Source organism: Triturus cristatus, chromosome 11 (genome assembly GCF_964204655.1).
Source record: "Triturus cristatus chromosome 11, aTriCri1.1, whole genome shotgun sequence".
Taxonomy (NCBI): domain Eukaryota; kingdom Metazoa; phylum Chordata; class Amphibia; order Caudata; family Salamandridae; genus Triturus; species Triturus cristatus.
The window spans coordinates 313,226,571-313,252,199 of NC_140594.1; the positions used below are offsets into that span (position 1 = coordinate 313,226,571).

At 47.1% G+C, this 25,629-nt stretch overlaps 1 protein-coding gene across 2 annotated transcripts in view; it reads right to left on the reverse strand.

The window, feature by feature from the left end:
• MED13L (mediator complex subunit 13L) overlaps window positions 1–25,629 on the reverse strand; it is a 964,037-nt gene that overhangs the window by 262,422 nt on the left and 675,986 nt on the right. For both annotated transcript variants that reach the window (XM_085634904.1, XM_085634903.1), the window contains exons 10-11: window positions 24,417–25,151; window positions 19,012–19,234 (exon numbers count right to left, since the gene is read on the reverse strand). In XM_085634904.1, the coding sequence (XP_085491030.1) occupies window positions 19,012–19,234; window positions 24,417–25,151 (958 nt within the window). The remainder of the gene's footprint in view (window positions 1–19,011; window positions 19,235–24,416; window positions 25,152–25,629) is intronic.

Consider the following 25,629-nt stretch of genomic DNA (forward strand, 5'->3'; position numbering starts at 1 on the left):
CCACCTCATTCTGCCTATTGCAGTACCACATGACAATGATGTTGTGCATGAGAACCTGAACCAGCCTCCCTTTGATAGACGATAGGAAGACTTTCAGTGCCAGGTGAATGGCCCGCAAGTCAAAGCAGTTGATGTGGAGAAGTGACTCCACCAGAGACCAGAGTCTTCTGATCTTCACCGCTCCCAAGTGACCTCCCTATACCAGCAGTGATGCATCTGTCACCACTATCAGCTCTGGGTGGGGTCTGCCACACATAAAACTGCGGTTGAGTCACCACTGCAGGTCATAGCCCAAATGTCCAGGACACAAGACGGAGGGAATGCCTGAAACTGCCATGTATCTAAGATGTCTTCAATAAAAGGGAGCCTCTGCAAAGGAGCCAGTTGTGACTTTAGCACATTGACAGTAAACCCCATTTATGCCAGGAGGTCTACATTTATTTGGAAGCTGTCCACGACTTACTGTGGTGAGCCTGCCTTCAACAGCCATTCGTCGAGATAGGGGAAAACTGGAAATCCCACTCCCCAAAGGTGTGCTGTAAACACCGCCACCTCCTTCATGAACACTTTAGAGGTAACTGTGAGGTTGAAGGGGAGCATGACAAATGAAACATGCTTGAGGTCCACCTTGACCCACACATAGCATCTTTGGGACTACAAGACATCTACATGAAAGCAGGTGTCCTGCAGATCCAAAGCCACCATCCAGTCACCTTAATTCAGGGTACATAGATCCTGGGTCAGCATGAGCACCTTGATTTTAGCCTTTCGCAAGAAGCTGTTCAGTGGGCAGAGATCTAAAATAGGACAAAAGGCCCCATGCGTCTTTGGCCAGAGGAAATAACAGGAGTAACAACCAGTTCCTATTTCCTGAGCCAGGACTCGCTCTATGGGTTCTCCGGCCAAAACAGTCTGCACTTCTTGGAGCAAGATGGACAGGTGCTCCTCTGAAAGATGCTCTGATGTGGGTGGTCGAAAAGGAATTGTAGGGGATAGCCTCATTAGAAATATCTGATTGTTTCTCCCACAGGGTGGTGTTTTCCACTAAGGGCAAACTAAATTGGTTTGGAGGCTGTTACCATAGGGGTGGGGGTTTGGGGAAGATGATTCCCTCTGGTGGCCTGCCTGATTCTGGTCTCTGACCCTGAAAGGACTAAGGAGCCTGTTGTGGGGTGTTGGTGGGACACCAACCCTCAGAGTAATCTCAAGAGGGTTAAAACTATTGAGTATTTTGTCTCACAGGGACAGAAACGCCTAGGGAAAGTGCTGTGGTCCAACTTTCTTTAAAGCATTCCAACACTGAATCGGCCTTCTCGCCAAACAGCCAATACCTGTCATCTGAGGAGCCTTGCATGTCCCCAGAGATGCCTGTGGATCTCATACAAGCGGTCCACTGAAGCACCATATAATGTCAACTGCTTTGCCAAAACAGTTGGTGGGCTCGGGTCTAGAGCAGATGTACTTTGCAGCATCCGGACCATCATGGATGTTTTGAGCCAAATAAGCCCCAAATTCCTCAGAAACCTTACATCAAGATCTCACCAACCATGTCCTCATGATGGAGCTCCTGCAAGCAGCTGGCCTTGACTTTACCCGAGAGGTAGACTGGACAAGGAAAACATCCGATTGCCAAATGCCTCAATATGTTTTGACACTCTTTGAGGAGTGGTCAAGAGAAAATAATTTGTTTTGTCCTAATGTCGGAAGGCTGCACCACCAAACTTTCTGGAGTAGGGTGCTGCGTTAAGAAATTAGTCGTCAGGGGGAGGAGCCTAGCGCTTGACCAAGATGGCCGCGTGAGCTTAGAGCTCCCGAGACCTTCGCGCCCTCCGTCGACTATCCTGTCTCTAATCCTGATGGTATGCATGGCACCGTGTTGCTGAGTAGTCAGGGAGGCGATTGATGCTACCCGCGGTCGGATCGCCCATCGGGAACCGGACTTACGACTGGCGGAAGATTGCGGCCTAACTCCCGGGGATGCCAGGGGCTAGAGTTGGCAGGATGCCCGACTCCTAGTTGATCAACAACGGCCTGGCGAGGTGTGAACTGTCGGACGGAGGTCCTCGCACTTTCACTTTCGATTTCGTTCCCTTTGTCTGCCCGGACACTGTAGAGCTCTGGGTGGCTTTATTACCCCAAGGACGCTCGGCGGGCTGCTCACTCCTTATCCCTCTCTCCGAGAGGGAACAGTCTTAACTGCACTGGACTGCCCGGAGTCCATTATGTCGGGCAAAGCAGAAGGGGATCGGCTGAAGACTAAGTCCACCAGGCGGGGAACGTATTCCCAAGTCAACAGTATGGACCGCTACGCCCTCCTGAAAGCATCGCCGAGTGGATCGAGCCAGGCGCCGGATGCCCAGAAGGAGGACTCGCCTGGGACACCGGAGCTCTCCCTACAGGATGTCATGGGCGCGCTCGACGGGATGCAGACCTCGATGGGGGAGACAGTTCGAGGCCCTGGCGCATAAGGTGGATGCCATCCTGGTAGATGTCAATCTGATCCGCTCGGACCTGGGCAAGACGAACGAGCGCGTTAAGAACCTGGACCACAAGACCACGGGCCTCACTGATGATGTTGCGGATCTGCAGACCGAGGTTCGGAAGCTGAGAGCCGAGAGTGACCTAGCCGCCCGCCGGCTGGAGGACTTCGAGAGCCGGGCCAGGCGCAACAATGTGCGCGTCATCGGGGTCCCGGAGTCCTCGGATGAGGCTTCGGCGGACCGGCTTGTGGAGGATTTGGTCCTCAATCATCTGAAGCCTAAGGGCCTTGGAAAGTTTTTTGCGGTGGAAAGGGCCCATAGGGTGCCGGGCGGGCGGCCTAAGGCGGGTGCCCCGCCGCGGCCGATTGTAGCCCGGCTCTTTCATTTTCGAGATCGGGACGCTATCCTGCAAGCTTCGAGGGTGACGGGCCCAGTCCCCTTCCAGAATGCGTCGGTGAATTTTTATCCGGACTTCACCCAGCAGGTGCAGAGACAGAGCTTCCTGGGGGTGAAGCGGAAACTTCGGGAACTGGATCTGAAGTATGCCATGCTTTTCCCTGCCAGACTACGGGTGGTGCATGAAGATCGGACATTCTTTTTTGACTCTCCTGTTATGGCCGACGAATGGCTGGACGCTTTGCCCCGGCGACGGACGGGGGATGACACAGCCGAGCATGGAGACAGTGGCCGGGATGGACAGGGCTGAGATCTCAGAGCCGACCTGACTTGATTTGACCATACTTGAAGATTCGAACAGAGTGCAGTAACTGTGGAGGGTTGCGGGAGGACGAGGGGTGCTCTTTTCCTCCCTTAGGGTACTTTTTGTAGATTTTTTTGTTTTTGTAGGGCGACAGGCACACTGCAAGTTGGGGGGGCTTTGTAAGCTGCAGCAGGGGTGCAGGGTGGGGGGAGTTTTGGGGATTTTGGGTTTGTTGTTGGGGGGTTTATTTCTGCAAGGCATGATGATTATCCTCAGGGCTGTTCCATGGTGGCTCCTCGGGTGTGGGGTGGGCCTCTTTCCGTTTGAGGATGGGGGGTAGGGGCTTAAGTGTTATAAGCTGGAATGTTAATGGTTTGGGGGATCGCATCAAGAGGGGGATTGTTTTGCAATTTTTGAAACGCTCAATGCCAGATGTTGTCCTGCTGCAGGAGACGCATCTCATAGGTAATATGCGCTATGCCTTGAATAGGAAGGGGTATAAATTCATTGCACACTCGGGATTCTCTTCTGGGTCCAGGGGTGCGGGCATCCTTGTTAGAGCATCGTTGCCTTTTGAGGTGGACTCCACCATTGTTGACGATAGGGGGAGGTTTGTGGCGGTGGCGGGGCGGTGGGAAGGAAGGACTTTGGTTTCGGTTTATGTCCCGCCGGCCCTGCAGGCCTCCACACTTGCTGAACTGGGCAGGGCTTTGCTGACTCTCCCGGGGGGAATGCTGGTAGTGGGAGGGGATTTCAACGCTGTGGGCTCCGGACTGTTGGATAGATACCCGCCCAGGGACACAGGGGGGGCTCAGAAATGGCTTCCAGACTTCCTGGATACGTTTGGTCTGATAGACTGCTGGAGGCTCCGGCACCCCACACAGAGTCAATACACGTTTCACTCCGGGGCGCATGGTAGCCTCTCTAGGATTGATTACCTGCTCACTCTGGCCGCACATGCCTCGTTGATATCCGAGGCGAGGCACATGGCACGCGGTATCTCTGACCACTCGCCAGTGTGGATCCGGCTGGATCTAGGTCGGGAGGGAGGAGGGAGGGAGGCCCCCATCAACCCATGGTATTTCCGAGACCCCAAGATGCGCAGCGCCCTGGTAAAGAAGGTGGATAATTACTTTAAGGACAATCTGGGAACCGTGGACTCGGCGGTGTCGCTGTGGGAAGCCTTTAAGACCGTGCTTCGGGGGGAAGCCCTCTCCCTGGTGGTGGCTGCCAAGAATCGGAGGGATGGCGAGGTGCGGCAAGTGGAGGAGGAGATCGCGGCCCTTGAGGGGGCTATGGAGGAGGAGGTTACAGAGTCCTCACTGCATGAGCTTTGCTTGAAGCAGGCGGAGTATAGGGACCTGGTTACGAACGCCGCTAAGACCCTCAGTAGGGAACAACAGGGCCGCCTGTATGACGTTGGTGATAAGGCAGGGAAACTCCTGGCGTGGTTGGACAGGAAAGAACGGGTCAATAGAGTGGTGCCAGAGTTGACGGGAGAGTTGGGAGAGGCGATTGTGGAACCTGAGGGGATTGTGAAATGTTTCACGGAGTATTTTCGTAGGGTTTATTCCTCTGTGTCGGACAGGCCGCCCGAGGACTCGTCTGAGCTCCTCCGTGATATCGAGTTGCCCTGCCTCTCTGACATAGACAGGGATGATTTGGATGGTGACATAACGGTTGACGAGGTGGCGGGGGCGATTCGCGCGTTAAATTCGGGTAAGGCCTCTGGACCGAATGGACTGCCGATCGACCTGTATAAACTGTTCCCGGATAGGGTCGCCCCTCACCTGCGCGCCATGTTTTTGGAGGCGCGGGGGGATGGGATCCTTCCGTTGGATCAGCGGCTGGCGTCGATCGTGGTAATACATAAAGAGGGTAAACCCCGAGATAGGTGCGCCTCCTATCGGCCCATTTCACTCCTCAACGCTGAGCCGAAAATTCTGGCCAAACTCCTGGCTACCCGTTTGATTAGGGTGCTTGGCGATTTGGTACACCCGGATCAATCCGGTTTCATCCCGCACCGAAACACAGCATTAAACCTTAGGCGTCTTCATAGCGTCATTGCCAGGGCGGGCACGCTGCGTGAACCGGCTATTGTGGCATCTCTTGATGCCACGATGGCCTTTGACACGGTGGAGTGGGCATACTTATGGGCCGTGCTGGCCAAGTTTGGTTTCGGTCGCGGTTTTGTGAGTTGGGTTCGGTTGCTGTACGAGGGGCCACTAGCGAATGTTGTGGTGAATGGTCGGGCATCTACTCCGTTTCAGCTTGGTAGGGGTACTCGGCAGGGTTGCCCCCTGTCGCCTCTGTTGTTCGCCCTCGCCCTTGAACCGTTGGCTGCGTGGATACATTGGCACCCGGATATACGGGGCCTTCGGTGGTCGCCTGATCACGAGGACCGTATTTCGCTTTATGCCGATGATATCCTACTGTATCTTGCCTCACCTAAGAAGTCACTTATAGTGGTCTGTGACGTACTCGCATCGTTCGGTAGGAACTCGGGGCTTGTGATTAATTGGGGCAAATCGTACTTGTACGTTCTTAGTGGCGAGGTCCCACCGATCCCTAGAACATGTTCGATACAGGTTGCCCAGCAGGGTTTCGTGTATTTGGGGATTTTTATATCCATGGATCCTGCTGTGCGCTATGAGAGGAATCTGCTCCCCCCCTTGGCGCGCTTGAGGCGAGATGTTGAAGGTTGGCGGAGGCTGCCGCTCTCCCTTGTTGGGCGTGCGGCCCTGTTCAAAATGATGTCTCTTCCCCGCTTCCTCTATGCCCTCCAGAACACCTTGGACTGGGTACCGGCCAAATACTTTCGGGAGGTCGAAGGCCTCCAACGGACGTTGCTGTGGGATGGGCGGCCGCGAATAGCTATTTCAAAGTTGACGCTCCCATGGTACGATGGGGGCATTGCGCTCCCAGACATCCGACGGTACTATTGGGCCACGCAGCTGAGCGCGATCAACCATGGGTTTTATGGCCCTGCCCTCAGCCCTGGGTATGCCCTGGATAGGTGGCTGCTTCGTGGCGGCAACTACTACAGGGCGTTGTATTCGCGGTCCTTAGACTCGTCCCTCACGGGGCCCACAGGTGTGGCGGTGCGTGTATGGAAGATGGCGACTGATTCGTTGGGCTGGAAGGATAGGCTCACCCTCGCTACCCCATTGTTTGAATCGGAGAGATTGGGAAGACTCTGGCATACGAAGGGCTTTGATAAGTGGGACCTGATAGGTATATCCAAGGTGGGAGATGTGCTGCATAAGGGGAGGGTGAAGTCCTTCGAGGAGTTGCAGACGGAGTATGAGCTAGGGCCCTCAGAGTATTTCAGGTATATCCAGCTGCGTCACGCCCTCCGATCAGTCCTCGTGGAGGGTGAGAAGGTGCCGGAGTCCTCTCCCCTTGAGGACCGAGTCCTTGATGGTCATATGCCCGAGAGCACGATCTCGCTCATATATAAGAAGTTGATTAACGTCCGGGCAGATATGCTTTTGGGGCTGAGAGAACAGTGGACTAGGGATGGCCTTGAGTTGGATAATGAGGACTGGCAGTCAGCGGTTTCTTCTCCTAAGGAGGTTGCGATCCCGTCGCGTCTGAGGCTGGTGCAGCTTAAAATACTGCACCGGGTGTATGTGACGGGGCCAAGGCTGGTCCACATGGGATTCTCGGAGGACGGCTTGTGCAGAAGGGGATGTGGTATGGTGGGTACTTTCCTGCACATCATTTGGGAATGTGGTGTCATTGTGGAGTTCTGGAGGAGAGTCCATGCAGTTATGGGGGAGGTGACGGGCACTGCGGTACAGCCGGAGGCGCGGTGTTGCCTCCTGAACGTCTGGGGGCCCACTGACCTCGATGAGGCGCAGACCCAATGGGTGACTCTGGGTAACATGGTAGCTAAAAGGGATATCGCACGATTGTGGGGCTCCTCGGGACCCCCTACACTGACCGCGTGGAAGGAGAACATGGACTGGAGCATGTTTAGGGAGAAGACGGTCTACTGCTCTAGAGGTCGCCCCCGGAAGTGGCACGCCATCTGGGGGCGGTGGAACCAATACAGGGGGGGAATATGTCTTGCCCCGGATCTGGAACCTCCCGAGGAACAGCTTTCCCCCTGACCTACTTTCCAGCACAGTTTGGTTTTAGGAACCGTTTTGGGCCTCTGCTGTCCCCCTTCTTCCTCCGTACACAGTCTTGTAACTAGTAGATGAGTGGGGTCCGGCCTCCCCTGGGGGCTTTCGCCATGGGCTTTCAATGTTCTGCCTTGCTGGGGTTTGTTGTGAGTTTTTTCTGTGTTTATTTAAAATTGGACCTTTGCATTACTCTTTGAACTGTATTGGGGACGCATCACTGTATCTAACTCTCAATGCTGCCGAACCTTCGGGCTGTCGGCTGAATAGCAGTGTCCTGAATTTTGAAATAAAGGTTTTCAAAAAAAAAAAAGAAATTAGTCGTCCGGCAGCGGTCTGTGGCATCTGGCAACCTGTCTATTCAGTGACAGACAGGAACAGTGTTTAGATCAGGTGTCCATAATGGTGTCAGCGAGGGCTTTATTAAATGGAATTAATGGTTCTGATAAAATCTGTCCCAGTTGTAAAACTTCTCCAAGTGCATTGGTTTTGACTTTCATAGTTGCCAGTTTTAATTGAATACCTCCGTCAGACGTCTCATTACCACGGAGAAGGAGGCACTCTCTTCCGTTAGTGGTCCCGGGGGACTACACAACAGAGTGTCCAGGGAAAAGCCAAACCCACTGCCCTCCTGCAAGTCCTTTTATAAATTGTCATCAACATAACATTCAGGAAAGTAAAATTCAGGAAAGGCTGGTTGTCTCTGATCATAGTCCAAAACAAACAGTTGTTTGAGGACATGGTGCATCTCCAAGTCAAAGTCATGGTTGTAGCGGAGTCAGATTCGACTGGGGAAGGGTATGTCGGGTACAGTTTTGGGACACAAAATTGGTTAGGCAGAGGTGGATTTGGCGGAACGGAAACGACCACAGGAATAGAGTCATCCTCCAGGTGCATCAGTGTCAATGTCGCTGGGACAGTCATCAATTTTGGTGCCGGAAAGTATGTTGTCACGAAAGTCAGAGCTGAACCCGAGGCACCTAGAGTAGACAGACTGCACCAGGGCATACCCACTGGTGGTGATCAGAATGGAGGCCCCCGTGAATGCTGCAGTACCAAAGCTGTGCTAGAGGGAGATGGAAGAGTGCTAAAGATTCACAATATGGCTTCTCCAAAAGCCTCAATCTTCTGTGATGTTGCTGATGGACCCAGAAACTTGGGTGCATTCAGACCAGTTGCCGAACTGGCTCCTCAGTGAGGGACTGGGAGTGAGATTGCGAGGTAACCCGATGTCCTCATGACTTCTCTGGCTAACAGGGGGGAAAAGGGAACAAATCCCACATGGCCTTTTTTGTGCTTCTACTCTGACTTACCGGAAGACTTGAATCACAATGAGGGTATGTAGCGGAACATCCTTGTGTGGAATGGGCAAAAGCCCTCGACTTCAAGCAGAAGAGGGACTTAAAAGATTTCTTTCAGTGTTCGGCAATGTCAGCTCCAGGTTCATAAGGGCAGACTCACTGCAGGAAAGAGTAGTGCGACAAACACCAGAAGCACACATCATGGGAATCTGTCACAGACATTTGGTTGCAACAGGCCCTACAAGGTTTACCCTGGTTGTCTAAGAAGGGGACAGAGTTCCCATGCACAATGAGATAAAAAGAATTGTGTAATAAAAGACTCCAGGAAAAAGTTGGGCACGAGCTCTGAATCCTCGTACAAAAGCGTAGAAAGAAAGAAACTAACGTCAACGTTCAGGAGTGGTGCTTATATGCAACTCAATCGTCACAACACTGAACAAAGTCAATGGAGGGTAACACGGCACCACCTATCGACACGCTGCAGCTATTGTGTTTAAATCTTCTAAATCCAGCCTGGCATCTGCAGATATGTGAAAGGTGAGGCACCTACAGTCAGAAGTAGTTATACTCCTGCCAGAGCTTGGAGTATATGGATGCAGAGAGAGAGCGAGCACTTTTCCTCCAAAAACAGGTTCCACTTCGACTTCCCCCAGTCAGGAAGCAAATATTGGAAAGCCTTAAATGTGATAAAGATTCCCTGACAGAAAATGTATATTTCTTCTATAACGTGCTGCTGAAAACTAATATTTATTGATGCGCGACAAACAATCAAGGATAATAACTTATTTGAAACCGGAGCAGAGAGATCTGGTTATAGCATTATGCACCATAACATGAAAGGAAAATGCTACTTACCAGTATGCATCTGTTCTTGGAATGTAGAGCTGCAGAATCACACACTGTGCATAGATCGCCATCTGGTGTTGGGCCCGGATGTTTGCACTTTGTTGTTGTCTTGGAAGAAGTCTTTGGAAGTCACGAGATAGGTGACTCCTCCTTTGGACAATAGCGCGCATGGGCATCGACTCCATAAAGGGAAATGATGGAGCTTTTTGAAAAACAGAAATAGATGTTCATGTATGTTGTATCTAATTAAGATAATACTGGAACAGATAAAGGTAGCTGGGGAGGTGGGTGGGCGTGTGTGAATCTGCAGCTCTACATGCCAAGAACAGATGCATACTGGTAAGTAGTATATTCCGTTCGAGGCATATGAGCTGCAGATCACACACTGTGCATAGATTGCATAGCAGTACTCCTCCTTAGCGGCGACTACCAGTATATGTTGCAGTAGTTTGAAATAGCGTTTTGAGTACAGCTTGGCCCACACTAGCTTGTTGTTTTGCCTGCACATCTACACAACAGTGTTTTGTGAATGTGTGCGGTGTAGACCATGTAGCTGCTTTGCAGATGTCATCCAAGGGAATGTTCCCTAAAAATGCCATTGAAGCCCTATCTTTCGTGTAGAGTGAGTGGGCTTTAGGGGGAATAGACAGTATACGTTTTGCTTTGTGATAGCAAATTTGTATACATTTAACAATCCACTTTGCAATCCCAGACTTTGATATGGGATTGCCTTTATGTGGTGGTGAGAAGGATACAAAAAGTTGTTTTGTTTTGCGTAAAGGTTTTGTTCTGTCAATATAGTAAAGGAGTGCTCTTTTCACGTCTAGTCTATGAAGAGCTCTTTCTGCTACTGTTTGTGGTTGCGAAAAGAACACTGGCAACTCAACAGATTGGTTGAGATGGAAGGGAGAAATAACTTTAGGAAGGAATTTAGGATTTGTCCTGAGAACCACTTTGTTGTGATGGAGTTGTAAAAATGGTTCTTGAATAGTTAGTGCCTGTAGCTCACTGACTCTTCTAAGAGATGTAATGGCCACAATGAAAGCGACGTTCCATGTAAGAAATTGTAGCTCGCATTTATGCAGAGGTTCGAATGAAGGACCCATTAATCTTGTGAGGTCGATGTTTAAATACCACACTGGGGAGGGAGGTACCCTGGGAGGAATTATTATTTTGAGGCCTTCCATAAATGCTTTAATGGCAGGCACCTTGAACAATGACAGATGTGGTCTATTTTGTCGGTAAGCTGCGATGGCAGCAAGATGTAAACTAATTGATGTGTATGCTAGATTACATCTTTGAAGATGCAGCAGGTAACATATGATGTGCTGAGTGGAGGCATCTAGAGGATTGATGTTGTTATTGTTACAGTGTATAACACATCTTTTCCACTTGGCTGCATAGCCTAGCTTCTTTGATAACGTTCATTCAATCAGGTGGAAGATTGAGATAACCAAACTCTAGGACTTCAGGAGCCAGATCGCCAGGTTGAGCTGTGCTGGATCTGGGTGTCTTATCTCTCCATGGTTGTGTGTTAAGAGCTGGGGGGAGGGGTGTAGTTTTTGGTGCGGGACTACCGATAGTTCCAGCAATGTTGTGTACCACGGTTGTCGGGCCCATGTTGGAGCAACTAGTATCAGTGTTAGTGACTGTTGTTGCAGCTTGTGCACCACTAATGGAATGAGTGGGAGAGGTGGAAAAGCATACGCAAATCTGCCTGACCAATTCATCCATATCGCATTGCCTTTGGACAATGGGTGTGGATATCTGGAGGCGAAGCTTGGGCATTTTGTGCAGTAATGTGTGGCGAAGAGATCTATCTCTGGCTGCCCCCCCATTGGGAAAAACGGTTGAAGAACTTGTGGATGAAGTTCCCACTCGTGAATCTGTTGTGTCTGCCAACTTAACAGATCTGCCATGTGATTTTGAATTCCTGGGATATGTTGGGCTAACAGGAATGTTTTGTGGAATGGCCCACCTCCATATGCTCTGTGCTAGTTGAGAGAGCTGGAGAGAGTGCGTCCCCCCTGTTTTTGTAAATAGTACATTGCTGCCATATTGTCCGTGCGGACTAAGGCAGCTTTGCCTGATATCTGTTTCTGGAATGATTTTAATGCCAGAAAGATTGCAAGTAACTCCAAATGGTTGATGTGGAGTAGCCTTTGCTGAGGTGCCCATGTGTTCTGTATGGTGTGATGAAGTAGATGAGCTCCCCAGCCGGTGAGCGATGCGTCTGCTGTTAGCACAATCTGTGGAACCGGCTCTAGGAACGGTCGCTCTTTGGAAAGGTTTTGGGTGTTCCACCACTGCAGAGAGCCATGTGTGCGACCGTCCACCAACACCAGATCTGTCAGCTGACCTTGAGCTTGGTTCCACTGACGTGCCAAGCATTCCTGTAAGGGGCGCATCTGTAGTCTTGCATGAGTTACTATGAATATGCAAGAGGCTATCATCCCTATGAGTTGCATGAACACTCGAGCTGGAAGTGAGTGTTGCGGCTGGAATCTTGTTATAAGGGCTTGCATGCTTGCTATCCTGGCTGGACTGGGATATGCAAGGCTTGTTGAGGAGTTTATTGTGGCACCCAGATATTGTTGGATGTGGGATGGTTGGAGGTGAGACTGAGGTTTATGGTAAACCCTAAGTTGTGAAGTAGTTGGATTGTGGCATGTGTGTGATTTACACACTGGGTATGTGACTTGGCTTTTATGAGCCAGTCATCCAAATATGGGAAGACGTGAATTTGTTGTCTTTGTAAGTGGGCTGCTACCACTGCCAGACATTTTGTGAAGACCCTGGGTGCTGTGGTGACTCCGAATGGGAGAACCTTGAACTGGTAATGCTGACCGTCCACCACAAACTGAAGATATTTCATGTGGGCTGGGTGAATGGGAATGTGGAAGTAGGGGTCCTTGAGATCTAATATGGCAAGGAAGTTGCCCTGTTTGAGTAGAGGGAGGACCTGTTGAAGAGTGATCATATGGAAATGTTCTGATTGTATGTAGAGGTTTAATGGTCTGAGGTCCAAGATAGGTCTCAGGGTTCCATCCTTTTTAGGTCTCGCCTGAGCCAGCGCATGCGCTGCTCTGTGAGACATTTAGTAGGTGGGTTTTCAAAGTGCAACCCCACGCTTTGGCTGGCCTAGCGCTTGCGTTCACGAGAACGTGCCCGCGCGCATCCGCCATCTGTCTTTCACGGGTCATTAAGTGCATCGCGATCACTTTCACTTTCACAGCTTATAAGCGTTGCGCGGCAAATGCTTGTTACCATTGCTTTCTGTGCAGATAGCGGCCTGGTGGGGGTTCTATCTTTGCTTATTCTTTGCTCTGCGCTTGCTAATGTGTTTTTTTATTGATCTTTCTTTAATGTCTATTTTAGTTTACTGCCTTTTGTTACACATGCTACCTAACAATTGTTTAAATTCTATTCAAATCTCTTTCGACACTATAAGGTCTCAAAGGTATCCTCTTACTGCCTCCCTGTTTGATTAATTCCAAAAGTTAAAAGGTCAGTACAGAAGTTCATACATAGTAGACAACTGATGTTAAAAAGGATATACAAAGGTGTTTCCTATGTAAATCCGTATTGAACTGCCTCATTTTTTTGTCGTGTGTACCTATGTTCCCTAAAGAACAAAAGTTTGCTCTTATCTTTATACAGGGATTTATAGTAAAGGGCAGAGGGGGTGTAGTTATTACCCAATTACCTGTACTTTTACTGTACCTATCAACCTAGGTAGTGCGAAGGGTTGAGTGGGCCTTGCTGGGATTTAAAATACCCCAAACTTTCTGAGTACACCGATTTTATCAGCAAGCGCTTAACTAACTTAGCAATTTTCCAACCAAAAATAGGTTTGAAAGGTGAAGTTCCAAATAAAACATGACTAGAACATATTACTATGGTACAGTTCAAGCCTCTCAAGTTATAAAGCGAATATTTCTAACAGCTAATGTAAGAAATACATAGATTACGCTGCTACTTTTAAATGTAAGCATATAAATGTAATGTCAGAAATATACTTATTAGTCGAATCATTTGCACAATTTTATGAGGACCAAACTGAAGACATAGAAATACTACAAATATAGATTGCACAATAATATTATGGCCGTAGACTGCTGAGGCAGCATTGTGGTTTCCTGTAAGTTTCTTAAGAATGCAGTATTCTTTGTATTAGTAAATCTACCTGGAAAACAAGAACAGAGCAGACACTCTGTCCCCTAATGCTCGTTTTGAAGCCTCGTAGACAGGGTCAGCTTAGCCTTTCTTGCTGTCGAGGAGCAGTAAGTTACTAATAAATGGCAGAGAATACTCACATAGCTGTACACCGTCGATTATACTGAAGAATATGATGAGTTCAAAATGTATTTTTAATACTGTTTTATAATTAAGAATTGTAAGGTATTTTAAAATCTGAAAAGGTCACTGCAGACTACGAAAATCCCTTTAGACCTCAAACTCACTGGCCTAAGTAAAATATGCTGGCTTTGTACAAATATACAAGTGATGATTAAACTCACATTCATGCGCTCCAATTAAAGTTTTTAAAAAAAGCGTACAGCACCTGAGAATGTGATGGTGTGAGGTCCAGGAGTGTGCACTGATCTTGCAGCTAACCACACATTGGCTTGACACCTACCCCGAGCCCTTGAGGCAGAGCACGTCTATGAAAGCAAGCTCCCATCCCCATTGGTTGATGCGACCTGCTCCTTTCCAACTGTTTACTTAACACCAGCAGGAGCTGGCAGCGCGCTCGCGCTCTAGGTATGCGTGACCTTCCACAGGCAAGTAAGGAGTTTTGTGCTGCAGCAGTGGCTAATGCTTGGCGGAGTCTATTTTTTTCTTTACTAGCTTTTAAAGAAGTGGTCGTCAAACTGATGCCCCCCCACTTTACCCACACCCCAACGATAAACCTGGCTGGAGCAGGTGAATGAGGACGGAGGGATGTCCAGCTCAGAGTACGGCTCGGGTGAGGAGGAAGATGGAGGCCGCCTCACTCTCTTCTAAAGTAACTCTGAAAAACCACATTTTGTTGAGGATTGTAGAGGGGGCAAGGACAGCTGTTCCAACCTGCATCTCTTTAATCTTTTTTTCCGATCTGCTCGGTTTTGTCCTCGGATTGCTCAATAGTAAGCAAGACCACTGACGGACAGTGCTCAAATTCTTTTGCTAATACACACCATAGCACAAACCACAAATGTACCACCCGCACTCAGTAGTGTGTGTTTAATGCACCCTAGTCAGACTATAGGACACTGATGGAGGTGAGATTTTAGTGAGTGATGCAGGTGTTAGTACCCTTTACTTGGAAAGAGAACCGACCAATTCATTCCATGGAAATCCCATTCAGTCTTTGAACAGGGGTCATCTTCGGCACACGTATGTGATGGGGGTGGGGTTAATATGTGCTGGACGTTAAGCCAGTGTACTTAATCAATGCTGTTCTCTACAAGGTTATGTGGTATACAGACATACTTGTAAACCGATGGGTAGAGGAGGGTCATTCTGCATCACTGGTCCTTGAAGCAACCCCTAAGTCAGTGTCTCAGTGACCCCACAGCAGTTGCCCATCTGCTTTTGAGATATAATATAAGTTAGTCCACGGAGTAGTCTGACAAAAAAGACTGACCTAAACTGATAAGACTGCGGAGGCACATTTGTACCAGATTTACCTTGAAATAACGTATTCACATTCAGGGTTGTCTGGTTTGTGTGATGCCCAATCCATTTATTCCTGCCATTGGCGGACTTTCCATTTGTTGGCAATTTAAGAATGTCGGAATATCTGAGCTACCTATCCAGAGAGTATACTATGTCTTCCTGGGTGTACCATTCCTTTGACCAGTTGGCCCATTCTCGCACTCTCTTTTGCGAAGTCCTGGAAAAATACTGCCAAAACGCTATTTTAGTTGGCTGGGTTTAGGGTTTTGAAGCAAACAAATGGAGTTGAATGGTTCTGGCTTTCCACCTGCGCCTCACGTTCAGACCAATACTAGCTACATTGAGTCAGTAGGCGGGATTTGTCTGAACTTTTGGATATTCTCGGACAGAAGTACTCAGAGGTACATCTGACCAAGAAGAGCAGTTTCAAAATGTCTATTACGATAAACGGCCAGAAAGGATTTAGTCCACTAAACCTTATCCTGTATCAAAGCTACTGCATCTGCTGCTTAATAGTTGAGAGCTCGTGAAATCCTATTTGCCCCAAGGTTCAACAAGCATTGGCATAGCCAATAGGTCTCGCCTTTGGCACCTTATAAGTGTTTAGCCATGCAACAGTTGATGTTGTTGCACCAAGGATATTGTGCTGCATAACTAAATACTTATAAGGCCCCCAAAGCGAGACCTATTGGCTATGCCAATGCTTGTTTGGAATGAGGAAGTACAGGGAGTAAACCCCTGTGTTTTGGTGATGAAGGGGAACTGGTTCTATGGCATGTTTTTCTAGGAGGGAAAGCACCTCTTGTTTTAGAAGTGTTAAATTCTCTGCTGACATTGGACGCTGTTTGGGTGGTATGTTTGGGGGAATTGAAGTGAGCTCTAGGCAATAACCAGATTGGATGATTTGTCTCACCCACCTGTCCGTGGTAATATTGTTCCAGACAGGTAGGAAATGTAGCAATATTCCCCCGACCTGAGTAGAGTGGTCCGGGGGGAGTGGAGGAAAGTCATTGTTTAAGGGTGGAGGCGGTACGAGTTGGTAGTTTTGCCTCTACCCTGGTTATTGCCCCTGTAGCCTCCTCTGTATTAGCCTTTGTTAGATGAGGTCTGGGTGGGACTCTTGTAGGAAGTGGAGGGGTTATCAATGGTAAAACCTCTAGAGGCACCCCTATAAGAGGAGCAACGAAAGGAACTTCTGGGAGCTTGCGATTGCAAAGCTCCCATTGATTTGGCAGTGTCGGTATCCTTTTTCATCTTATCCAAAGATGAATCTACAGTGGGCCCAAATAAGTGTTCCTGGTCAAACGGTTGATTTAATAGGGTAGTTTGAACCTCGGGTTTGAAGCCGGAAATGCGTAGCCAGGCATGTCTGCGTAAAAGGACACTGGTATTAATAGCCCGGGATGCTGTGTCTGCAGCGTCCAGAGCACAACGAATAGAGGTATTAGTTATGAGCTTCCCTCCCTGGATGAGATCATTGGCTCGTGTTTTATATTCGTCTGGAAGGTGTTATAGTAGGGTCTCTAGCTCGTCGCAGTGTGCCCTATCGTACCTAGCCAGCAAAGCCTGTGTGTTGGCAATCCTCCATATGTCGGCTGCTTGGGACGCCGTTCTTTTACCAGATGCGTCCAGCAGTTTTGACTCCTTATCAGGAGGTGGAGCATCTCCTGTGATTTAGGAATTAGCCCTTTTACTGGCATTGGAGACCATTAAGGAATCCAAGGGTACCTGCCCTTTAATATAAACAGGGTCAGCTGTGGCAGACTTGTACTTTTTTCTACCCTGGGGTTAATGACTCTGGCCCTTACAGGATCCTTAAACACTTCAGGAGTATGTTTGATTACCCCTTTTAACATTGGGAGAATGGAAGTGGACCTTTGGGATGGTGCAAAAGTGTCCATGAGGAAATCTTCCTCTACAGGGTCTGTCTGTCTGTAAGTTCATCCCGTGGTATTCTACTGCTCTGTGTATGAGCTGAGTGAATCCTATAGTGTCCTCCGGAGGGAATGGTCTAGATGGGTAGATGTCATCCTGTGGTGTGTCTGGGACATCTGGTGTGCCATAATTATCTTATGGGTCTTTTGGGCTACCAGGAGGACTAGGTTCCCCTAAAGGTTGATCATCCCCTTCGTTGTCAGAGGTGACATCATCATCCTGAGGTGGAGGAGATGGTGAGGGCAGTGAATATGGGATAGGAGAGTGGTGTGGAAGAGGAGGTGGACAAGGAATCCTTAAAGGAGAAGTTGCAATGTCTATCTTCTTTAAAGGAAGTGGAGCTGGTACAGGTTTGTCCATTTTTCTTTTCTTGGAAGGACCAAGTATAAGTTGACCTGTGTTGGGGTCTTTTTGAAGCGTTTTTTGGGTTGGATCAGGTCGAAAAAGCTCCTCCTCTGGAATGTGTTTCGGTGCTGATATTTTCGGGTCCGACTGTGTGTGTGGCAGAGGTTTTGGAGTCGTTTTGTGCTCCTTAGGTCTGGAATCGGGAGTTTTCCTGGGTTCTGGTAGGGTCTTCGGCACCAGTTGTTTGTTCGGTTTCGAGGGTTTTTTGGGCTCCGAAGGCTGAGTGCCCGAGGTCTTTGGAACCGGGTGTTTACTTTGTTCCGACAATTTTTTTTCAGAGCCGGGACGTTCGAACCAATGTAGTTCGACGCCGAAGGCGTCGCTCTGGAGCTAGGCGTTGGTGCGGAGGAAGGCAGTGGTTTCTTTTTTTGGTGCCAGGGATGGAGTTTCTGCACCAACGGCAGGCTGGCTCGATCCAGAGTGGCCTGAAGGCCTGTGTATCGACTTCTTTGCCGAGCCCGAAGGCGGGGCGTGAAGCTTTGTCCCAGTGTGCACCTAGGCCCCAGAGGTGAAGGTGTGACCGAAGCCTTTTTGGGAATGGGTGGTGGGGAGGGGTCGACATCAGTACTTGGGACCCGCTGCCCCGGAGTGATGTCTTCGACATCTGAGTCGTCGGCTTCGGAGGCGCTGATATAGCCCTCTTGGATCTGCTCTTGCTCGGGTACGTTGACGCCTTCCTGGAAGATGTAGTCCGGAATTGATGTCGATGATCGAGCCATGGTTCTTCGAGCTCGACGATCCTTAATTGTCTTCTTGGAGCGGAAAGAGGCACAAGTTAGACAGTCTTTGGCCTCGTGCTCGGGTGAAAGGCAGAGGTTACACACCTCATGAAGACCGACGTGTGGAAACTTGGATCCACATTTAGGACACTTTTTGAAGGGAGTCCTTTCCATGAGCCAAAGGCCTAATGGTGCAGGTAGGCCCGAAGGCCTGCGACGACGACCGGAATTGAAGAATTCAAGTTTCAAGAGATGCGCGTCGTATGGGAACGCGATGGAAACAATACCGAAGATTGGGTGAAGGATTTTGAGTCGAAAAGTATATCGGTAACGACACCGAATTGGAGCACGATGAACACATCCGAGCCCGATGGCGGAAAAAAACCAATATGACTATGGAGTCGATGCCCATGCGCACTATTGCCCAAAGGAGTCGCCGCCTATCTCGTGACTGCCAAAGACGTCTTCCAAGACAACAAAGTGCAAACATCCGGGCCCAACACCAGATGGCGATCTATGCACAGTGTGTGATCTGCAGCTCATATGCCTCGAACATATGGATTTAAAGTTGGCCTCAGAGGTGCTTTGGTTTTGAGCAATGCAGTGAGTATTATACCATGGTATCAAAGCTGAAATAGCTGAATATTTACCAATTCAAAGGTGCAAACCCCTTAATCGGAGGCACCATACTAACACATTGATTGGCCAGAACGGATTTGTTGAATACTTTCTAGCAATGCTTTACCACCTTATTTGGTCAATAAAGAAGAAAGAAATCGAACCCAAATATACATTGGACTAGTTCCAATCCCTCATGCTCTAAGCAGTTAAGTTTACCATTTTATGTGGATCTTTATCAATTTCCAGTTTGTATTTCTTGCTGTCAGTGAAGCTGTACTTAATGCCGTCTTCATCAAAAGTGTATGGATCACTGGTGTCTTCCATTCGCTCTCTGGATGGCTGCAGAAGCATTAAGGGATTTAGGTCGCTTTGGGGATCTACTGTGGAGGGACGTTTTTCTTCTAAGATTTTAAACCGTTTGTTGGGTTGCGCCAAAAGTCTAAAACAGAAGAAAAATTGCAAATAATAATTTAAAACAGTAACAAAATATTAAAGTATTAACATTAAAAGCCAGTCGTACACCTATGTATACTTGAAACCATTCCCTATTCCTCTCATTTATTGTCCAGATTGTTACCAATTCTACACCTTACTAGACAAAACAAATCCCATTCTTCCAGTCAGGATGAAAGAGGAAGAGCAAGAATTAGACAATGTTTGACTTTCACTTGCTTATGTACTGGGCTACCAGAAGGACAAGGAAGAATGATAGTTGGTTTTGGTCCAACTGGGCCACTGAATTAGCCGAAGCCAATCTCCACCACACATCTCTTTTTAATCTAGTCCCACTACCCCATCATTATTTTTTTTTTTTTTAAAGGAGTAGTAAAGACTATTTTAACATCACTTACTGCACCATCACTTGCACTCAACACTCAAAAAATCCTGCTCCGCTGTAATCAGGTGTTGAAGCACACCGGAGAGGCAATCTGCCTCTCTGGTGGGGGTCCAATGATGAAGCATATCACCAACTAGGTTGGTGAGTGAGGACCCTTCTTAAAAACATGAGTGATTCCCATTTCTAGCCCTTAACATTTTGGCTTCACTCTTTTGTTGTCTATTCTCATACTCCTGGGGAATAAGTGTGGAGACAAAGAAGTTCCCTCTCTCTCTCTTTGTTTTGATATATACAAATCTAAGACATAAATAAAATTCCCTTTTGTGCACCCTCAATCAATGGGACCCAAGGTTTACTTATCTAGACCAAATGGAAATGTACTAAACGGTAATTAATATAATGTACAAGCATATTCCCATACGTGCATAAGTAATATCTGTCACACTAAGTCCTCAAAAAATATTTTCATTTATTTTCATGAAAAACCTTCATATGTTATCTTCATATATAAAATCTTATTCATAGGTTAAAATGGGCTTTGCACGGTCCATTATTATAGAATACATTTATTGATACCTAAAATTCATGACTACACAATTTCCAATTAATTAAATATACACAAATTGTAAAATAAAACTAAAAATATCTGTCAATTCAGCGTTTTGATAGAGATCGAAATGATTCACACCACCTTCTCAGGACAAAATGTATATATTACGCAAATATTCTAGACCGAGAAATAAAAATGACTATACATCTTTTTATCAAACAATCTAGTATGTTAAAATGAGTCCAGTCTATACCTTAGAGCAATCAATGCGCCATTAAAGCAATGTCCCATTTGTTTCTATAAAAACCTCCACACATATACATTGCTCAATTGATCAAGATTTTCCTAAAATTCCTAGGTTTCAATCAGGTCTCCAAAAAATACGAAAACATATGAAAAAACAATGAATGAAGGTGAGGATATTAGAAAATGGTACCAAAATATAACAAGAGGTCCCAAAAACAAGTTTGATTCTCGGACACATCATACACGAGTACAGACTCGGAGGGAGACACAAAACAAGCTTATAGGAACAACAGGGATAATAGAGAAGCAACAGCTGGACCAAGTAGAGAAAATCAGTTTTTTGTTTTAGAACTCCAGAAAAAACATGTAAAATCACTGAGGGAGAGGGATGTATCATTATCAGAAGACAGGCTCAAGGAGACAATATATGAGCTGTTCAGAAACCAGAGGTTTAAGATTGGCCCTAGTCCCTATCCTTCTTGGACATCAAGAAGTATAGGGAGTAGTACCTTGTTGCCTTCTCTGCCTTAGTGACTATTGCCAATTTGGTGAACAGCATCTGAACTTCTTTGCTTACTGCAGCATTATCTAGGGAAAAAAGGGGAAGGTTTAACCAAATTGAACACCCATCAGACCCATTTGTCTGGAGTAACTGTGCGCCAGTCAGGCAGACAAAATTGGACTGTAACCCTTACCAGCCCCAGATGAACACTGGACGAGGAACTAAAGTGGCTTGGCGACTGCCATAGCAGACAAAGAGGAGAAAAGCTACAGAATATGCTGGTGGCCAAGGCCTCTGCTACCACCTTTCCCTTTGGAGCTGCTAAAGATTAAGTAGGTTGTTAGAGAGGCTGAATGGGCTGCCTCTGTGAGTAGGCCAAACCTGAGAACAGCACCAGAACTTCTGGTACAGCTGGCAGAATTGGTTTGCAGGAAAGAGTAACCTCAGTAGGGGGAGTCTTCAGCTGTCAAACAGGACACAGTAAATGCTAAGGGCACGCATCCAGGAATGGCCTTGAATAACATTCTGGTGCCCATGGAACAGCTAACATAATCTGTGGTGTTGAGAAAGAGCCACTAAATATATGTGGCAACGCCATGACTTTCAAGAATTGTCTCTCGGAAATATATCAAAACTCCTCAGGAAGGGTGGGCAAAATCTTGCTTGCATGCCCCAGGGTGCATACGTGTAATGATTCTGAAGATACAACATTCAAGAATCTAAGGGGCAAACTGGTGGAAGAGAACATCTTACCAATGGCTTCAATTTGTTGAGATTCTCTGTGAGCAGATGCAGTTCTAAAGGAGTTGGGATTGACCTTACTTATGGATGCCTGAATGAACTGGATCTGGAGATCTGGTGTCTAGTGCAGAATTAAGAAGGCTGGATCTTCAGCAACTGCCCTATGGCTTTGAGCAACTGGCCAACTTCCTGGTGGCGCTGACCAAGATTTAGCCTCATTGAAGGGCAGCAAAGGGTCAGAAGTGAAAGGGCCTGGCCACAAAATTTCGGTAAGACAATTAACCTTAGTCTCTACAGTAGGCAAATATAACTCCAAGATTTCGCCGGCCATAAGAACAACCAGTGTGAAATATGTGCTCTCCTCAATAGAGGGCAGATGTGCCCAGATCACTAGAAGTGTGATGAATATTGTAGCATCCGTATAGTGAGCGGGGAGCCAATTGTCTGACTACATCATTGTTGTGGAGAACATGTTCTAGCTCTAGAAAGCATCAGAGTCAGATCCGAAAATTGCCTTCAGCTTTCGAAGGTTCTAGTGGCAAGGCAAATGCATGACTGGAGAGTCTTCTCAGGTCATGGGCTGCACCCAATTGATCGTAAAGGGTGACAGAGGATGAGATATTTATTTATTTATTCTATAAATTTATAAAGCGCGCAACAGGGTCTCCCGCACTGAACAAGTGGAGGCAGCGAACTTTTAGGCAACAGGCAAGAATAGGAAGAATAGGAATCAAGCCAGGTCACTGAAAAGCAGAGTCTTTAAGCGCTTACGGAAAGCTAACAGAGAATGACAATTCCTAAGATCAATTAGGAGAGCATTCCAGGGCTTGGGTCCCAGGTAAGAAAAAGAGCAACCCCTTATATGGACAAGTAGAAACCTGGGGACTGAAAACAGTGAGAGGCTGGAGGATCTCAGCTGTCGAGCGGCGCATAAGGTGTTACCAATCTTTGAATATAGGAGGGTGCAAGGCCACATTTGAACCGAAATGTGTAACAAAGGGCCTTGAACTCAATGCGCTAATTGACTTCAAGCCAATGGAGTTGGTGGAGCAGAGGAGACGAAGAGGCGCATCTAGGCAGATGGAAAAGAAGACTAACAGCTGCACTTTGAATAACCTGCAACCATTGTACTGAGGCTTTGTCTGCACCCAGATACAGTACATTGCCATAGTCCAGCCTGGATATCACCAGAGCCTGCTGAACCGTTCTCTGAGCTACTGGTGGAATTAGCCAGAGGATTTTTTGGTCCATCTAAGAACAGCAAACCAGGATGTCGTAACCCTGTGAAACATGGTTGGTTCCGGATCAGAAACAGGAGTCAGAACTGGAACCATCGCCTTTGAAGCAGAAGGTGGCACCAAACGGTCAGCACAACCATGGCCATTGACAGGGGTGTGGCAGAATGGAAAGAATTGAAAGAAAAACCATTGCCAAAGTAAATTACTGGCCCCTATGCCCTGCACTGAAGTCCACTTCTTTTTAGGCAGATGTGCACATGTGATCAGACAAAACATGTCACTGAGTGCAAGAGACCAAACTGCTGAAATGGACTGAACCACTGCACCATGCTGTACACAGCAGTGTGGGGAACCCAAATATAAATTACAATTAAACAAACCAATGAAAAGAAAAGGCAAACTAAAAGAACCTTAATATACTTCTGTACTTTTTGTTTATGATTATCATTTTTTCAATTACATGTTGCTGGCAAGACATTTGAAGTGATCGCTAGCCCAGACCTAAAGTGATCCATTACAGAAACACTATGTGGAAAATATATAAAAGCAATCCATCACAGAAAGTAGATTTTTCCTGAAAGATCAATTACAACAAAATACAGCAAACCATAGTGTAACATATATACACCCTGTTTAACATCCGCAGGCACATAAAACAGTAAGAATCATAACATGAATGCAATTTGGTAGGTAACTGTTTTCTTAAGTTTAAGACTTAGTTATTCACCAACTATTCCCTAGGCTCCCATAACATGTTCATTCAGAAATTTCCCATCAAACAATTTCTATTGTAAGCTGAACACAATAGCATTATAAATATAGAGTCTCCATTTGGCAGGGCAATAGCAGAGAATGCCCTCCTTTAAGGTCCCAGATGACACTTTACACAGTGGACAAGGGCCAGCAAAAAAAAGTTTGTCTCCAGCTATTAGACATCCTCGGGTAGTCAACAGCCCTGCCACAAGAGGCTGGATAGGCTTAAACAGTAAAAGACAGGAGGTCAGGAACAGACTCCAAAGAAGGACACCAGTCAAACCCAGCACTCTGTATTATAAAAGATTTAGAGTTTGTTAATCTTCAATGTAAAATACAGTTATTCTATTTTCAAGTCAAAGTATTCTATGGAAGGCATAACTGACAACCACAAACAATTCCTTTGGCTAGCTGCAACAACTGTTGGTAAGCATGACTGAAACAGACTTGATGAAAGTATTGTATGATGACAGATTAACTGCATTTTGTTCCACTTGTGAGTTTAACACTCACGAGGACTGCTATGTAGGGCAATTCTACCAAGCGCCTGCTACCAGTGAGCACAAGAAATATTTGAAGAATAATAAAACATTACAAGAAGCTTGCTATTTGTCACAGGTTAAACAGGGTTGACATTCCCTAGCTACAATCTGAGCCACTGAATCTTAAGTTTCAATGGCTGAACAATATCAAATCATACAGAAACACAAGATGAAGAGGTTGCTATGTGCTACACACTCAGCTGTCTATTACCTTTTCAGTGCAGTACTCTCTGTGTTGATGTCCTCTCCAGTATCAAGCTGGTCTTGCTGGATTTCGGGTGGCCTGAACTCTGGGTCATGGAAGGTTGGTAGTCTGTAACCTTGCCACCTGGACTCACAGTTCTGTTCAACCACCCCACTGTATAAGGTAGTCTCACTGACATCTGCCATTAAGGGTAGCCTTTGGCCCATAATAATCGTACTTTCATTCAGGCTGGGCAATGGTTGGAGTTCGAGGCCACTGGCATAAAGTGCTGGGTTCACTGGAACAGAATTATGGTCCATGCTTTCTGGCTCTTGACTTCGTGGCTGTGGACTAAGTGTGGGAGGTAGAGGTGAAACAGGAGAGCCTGGAGAGTCAACAGAATTAACAGAATTTGGATTTAGATGCTTAGTCTGATTGTCCGGGGGGCTAGACATTTGCTTGGCATACTTTCTGGTATTTGGTATTTCCAGCGAGTGGTGGACTTCTGCTACCCCCAGCTTCTGCCCCGGTGGATCCTGACCCAAGCACATATCTTCTCTCACAGGTGGCCGATGGTGAAATGGAGTCATACACTTCTTCTGCAACTTGTCTGCTTTTTCCTGCCTTTCAGTGGTTTTGTGCTTGGGCGGACCTATTGGCAAGGAGGATGAGGAAAGAGGTGGCCCAATGCCAAAGGTGGGCTGCAAGATTGCTGGTGGACGGGTATTGGCTACTGCACTACGCTGCTTGTGAGCCCTGTGTCTTAAGAGAGAAGCAAAGAAAGTAAGAGACATGGATTAAAACACCTTACAGACGCAAGAGGTCATTACAGAAGCTTTTTTGAACATTTTAAAGCCAGTGATATAAAAATAAAAGCAAAATAATGAAGCAAACCTATGAAGCACTAGAATGCGCTGACTTATCAAGCACAATGGATGCATTTACCATATGTTTAAAGCTTCATTTAAAAATCAGCAAGGTAAAATTATTAACATTCTTCTAAGAAAAGAAAAAAAAAGGCTTATGTTACTTACCCTGTAAATGTATGTTCATAGGATGTAGAGCTGTTCTGTATACTCCTGCAATCTCAATCTAGTATTGGGCTTGGACTGTTGCAAATTGTTTTTATTCGAAGTAGTCTTTCGATTCACAAGGTTTCTAGGACTCCTACTCTAGCAGTGAATCACATGGGCACTGATTCCATTGTTAGATTGATTTCCGCACAACGGGTGAGAGAAGA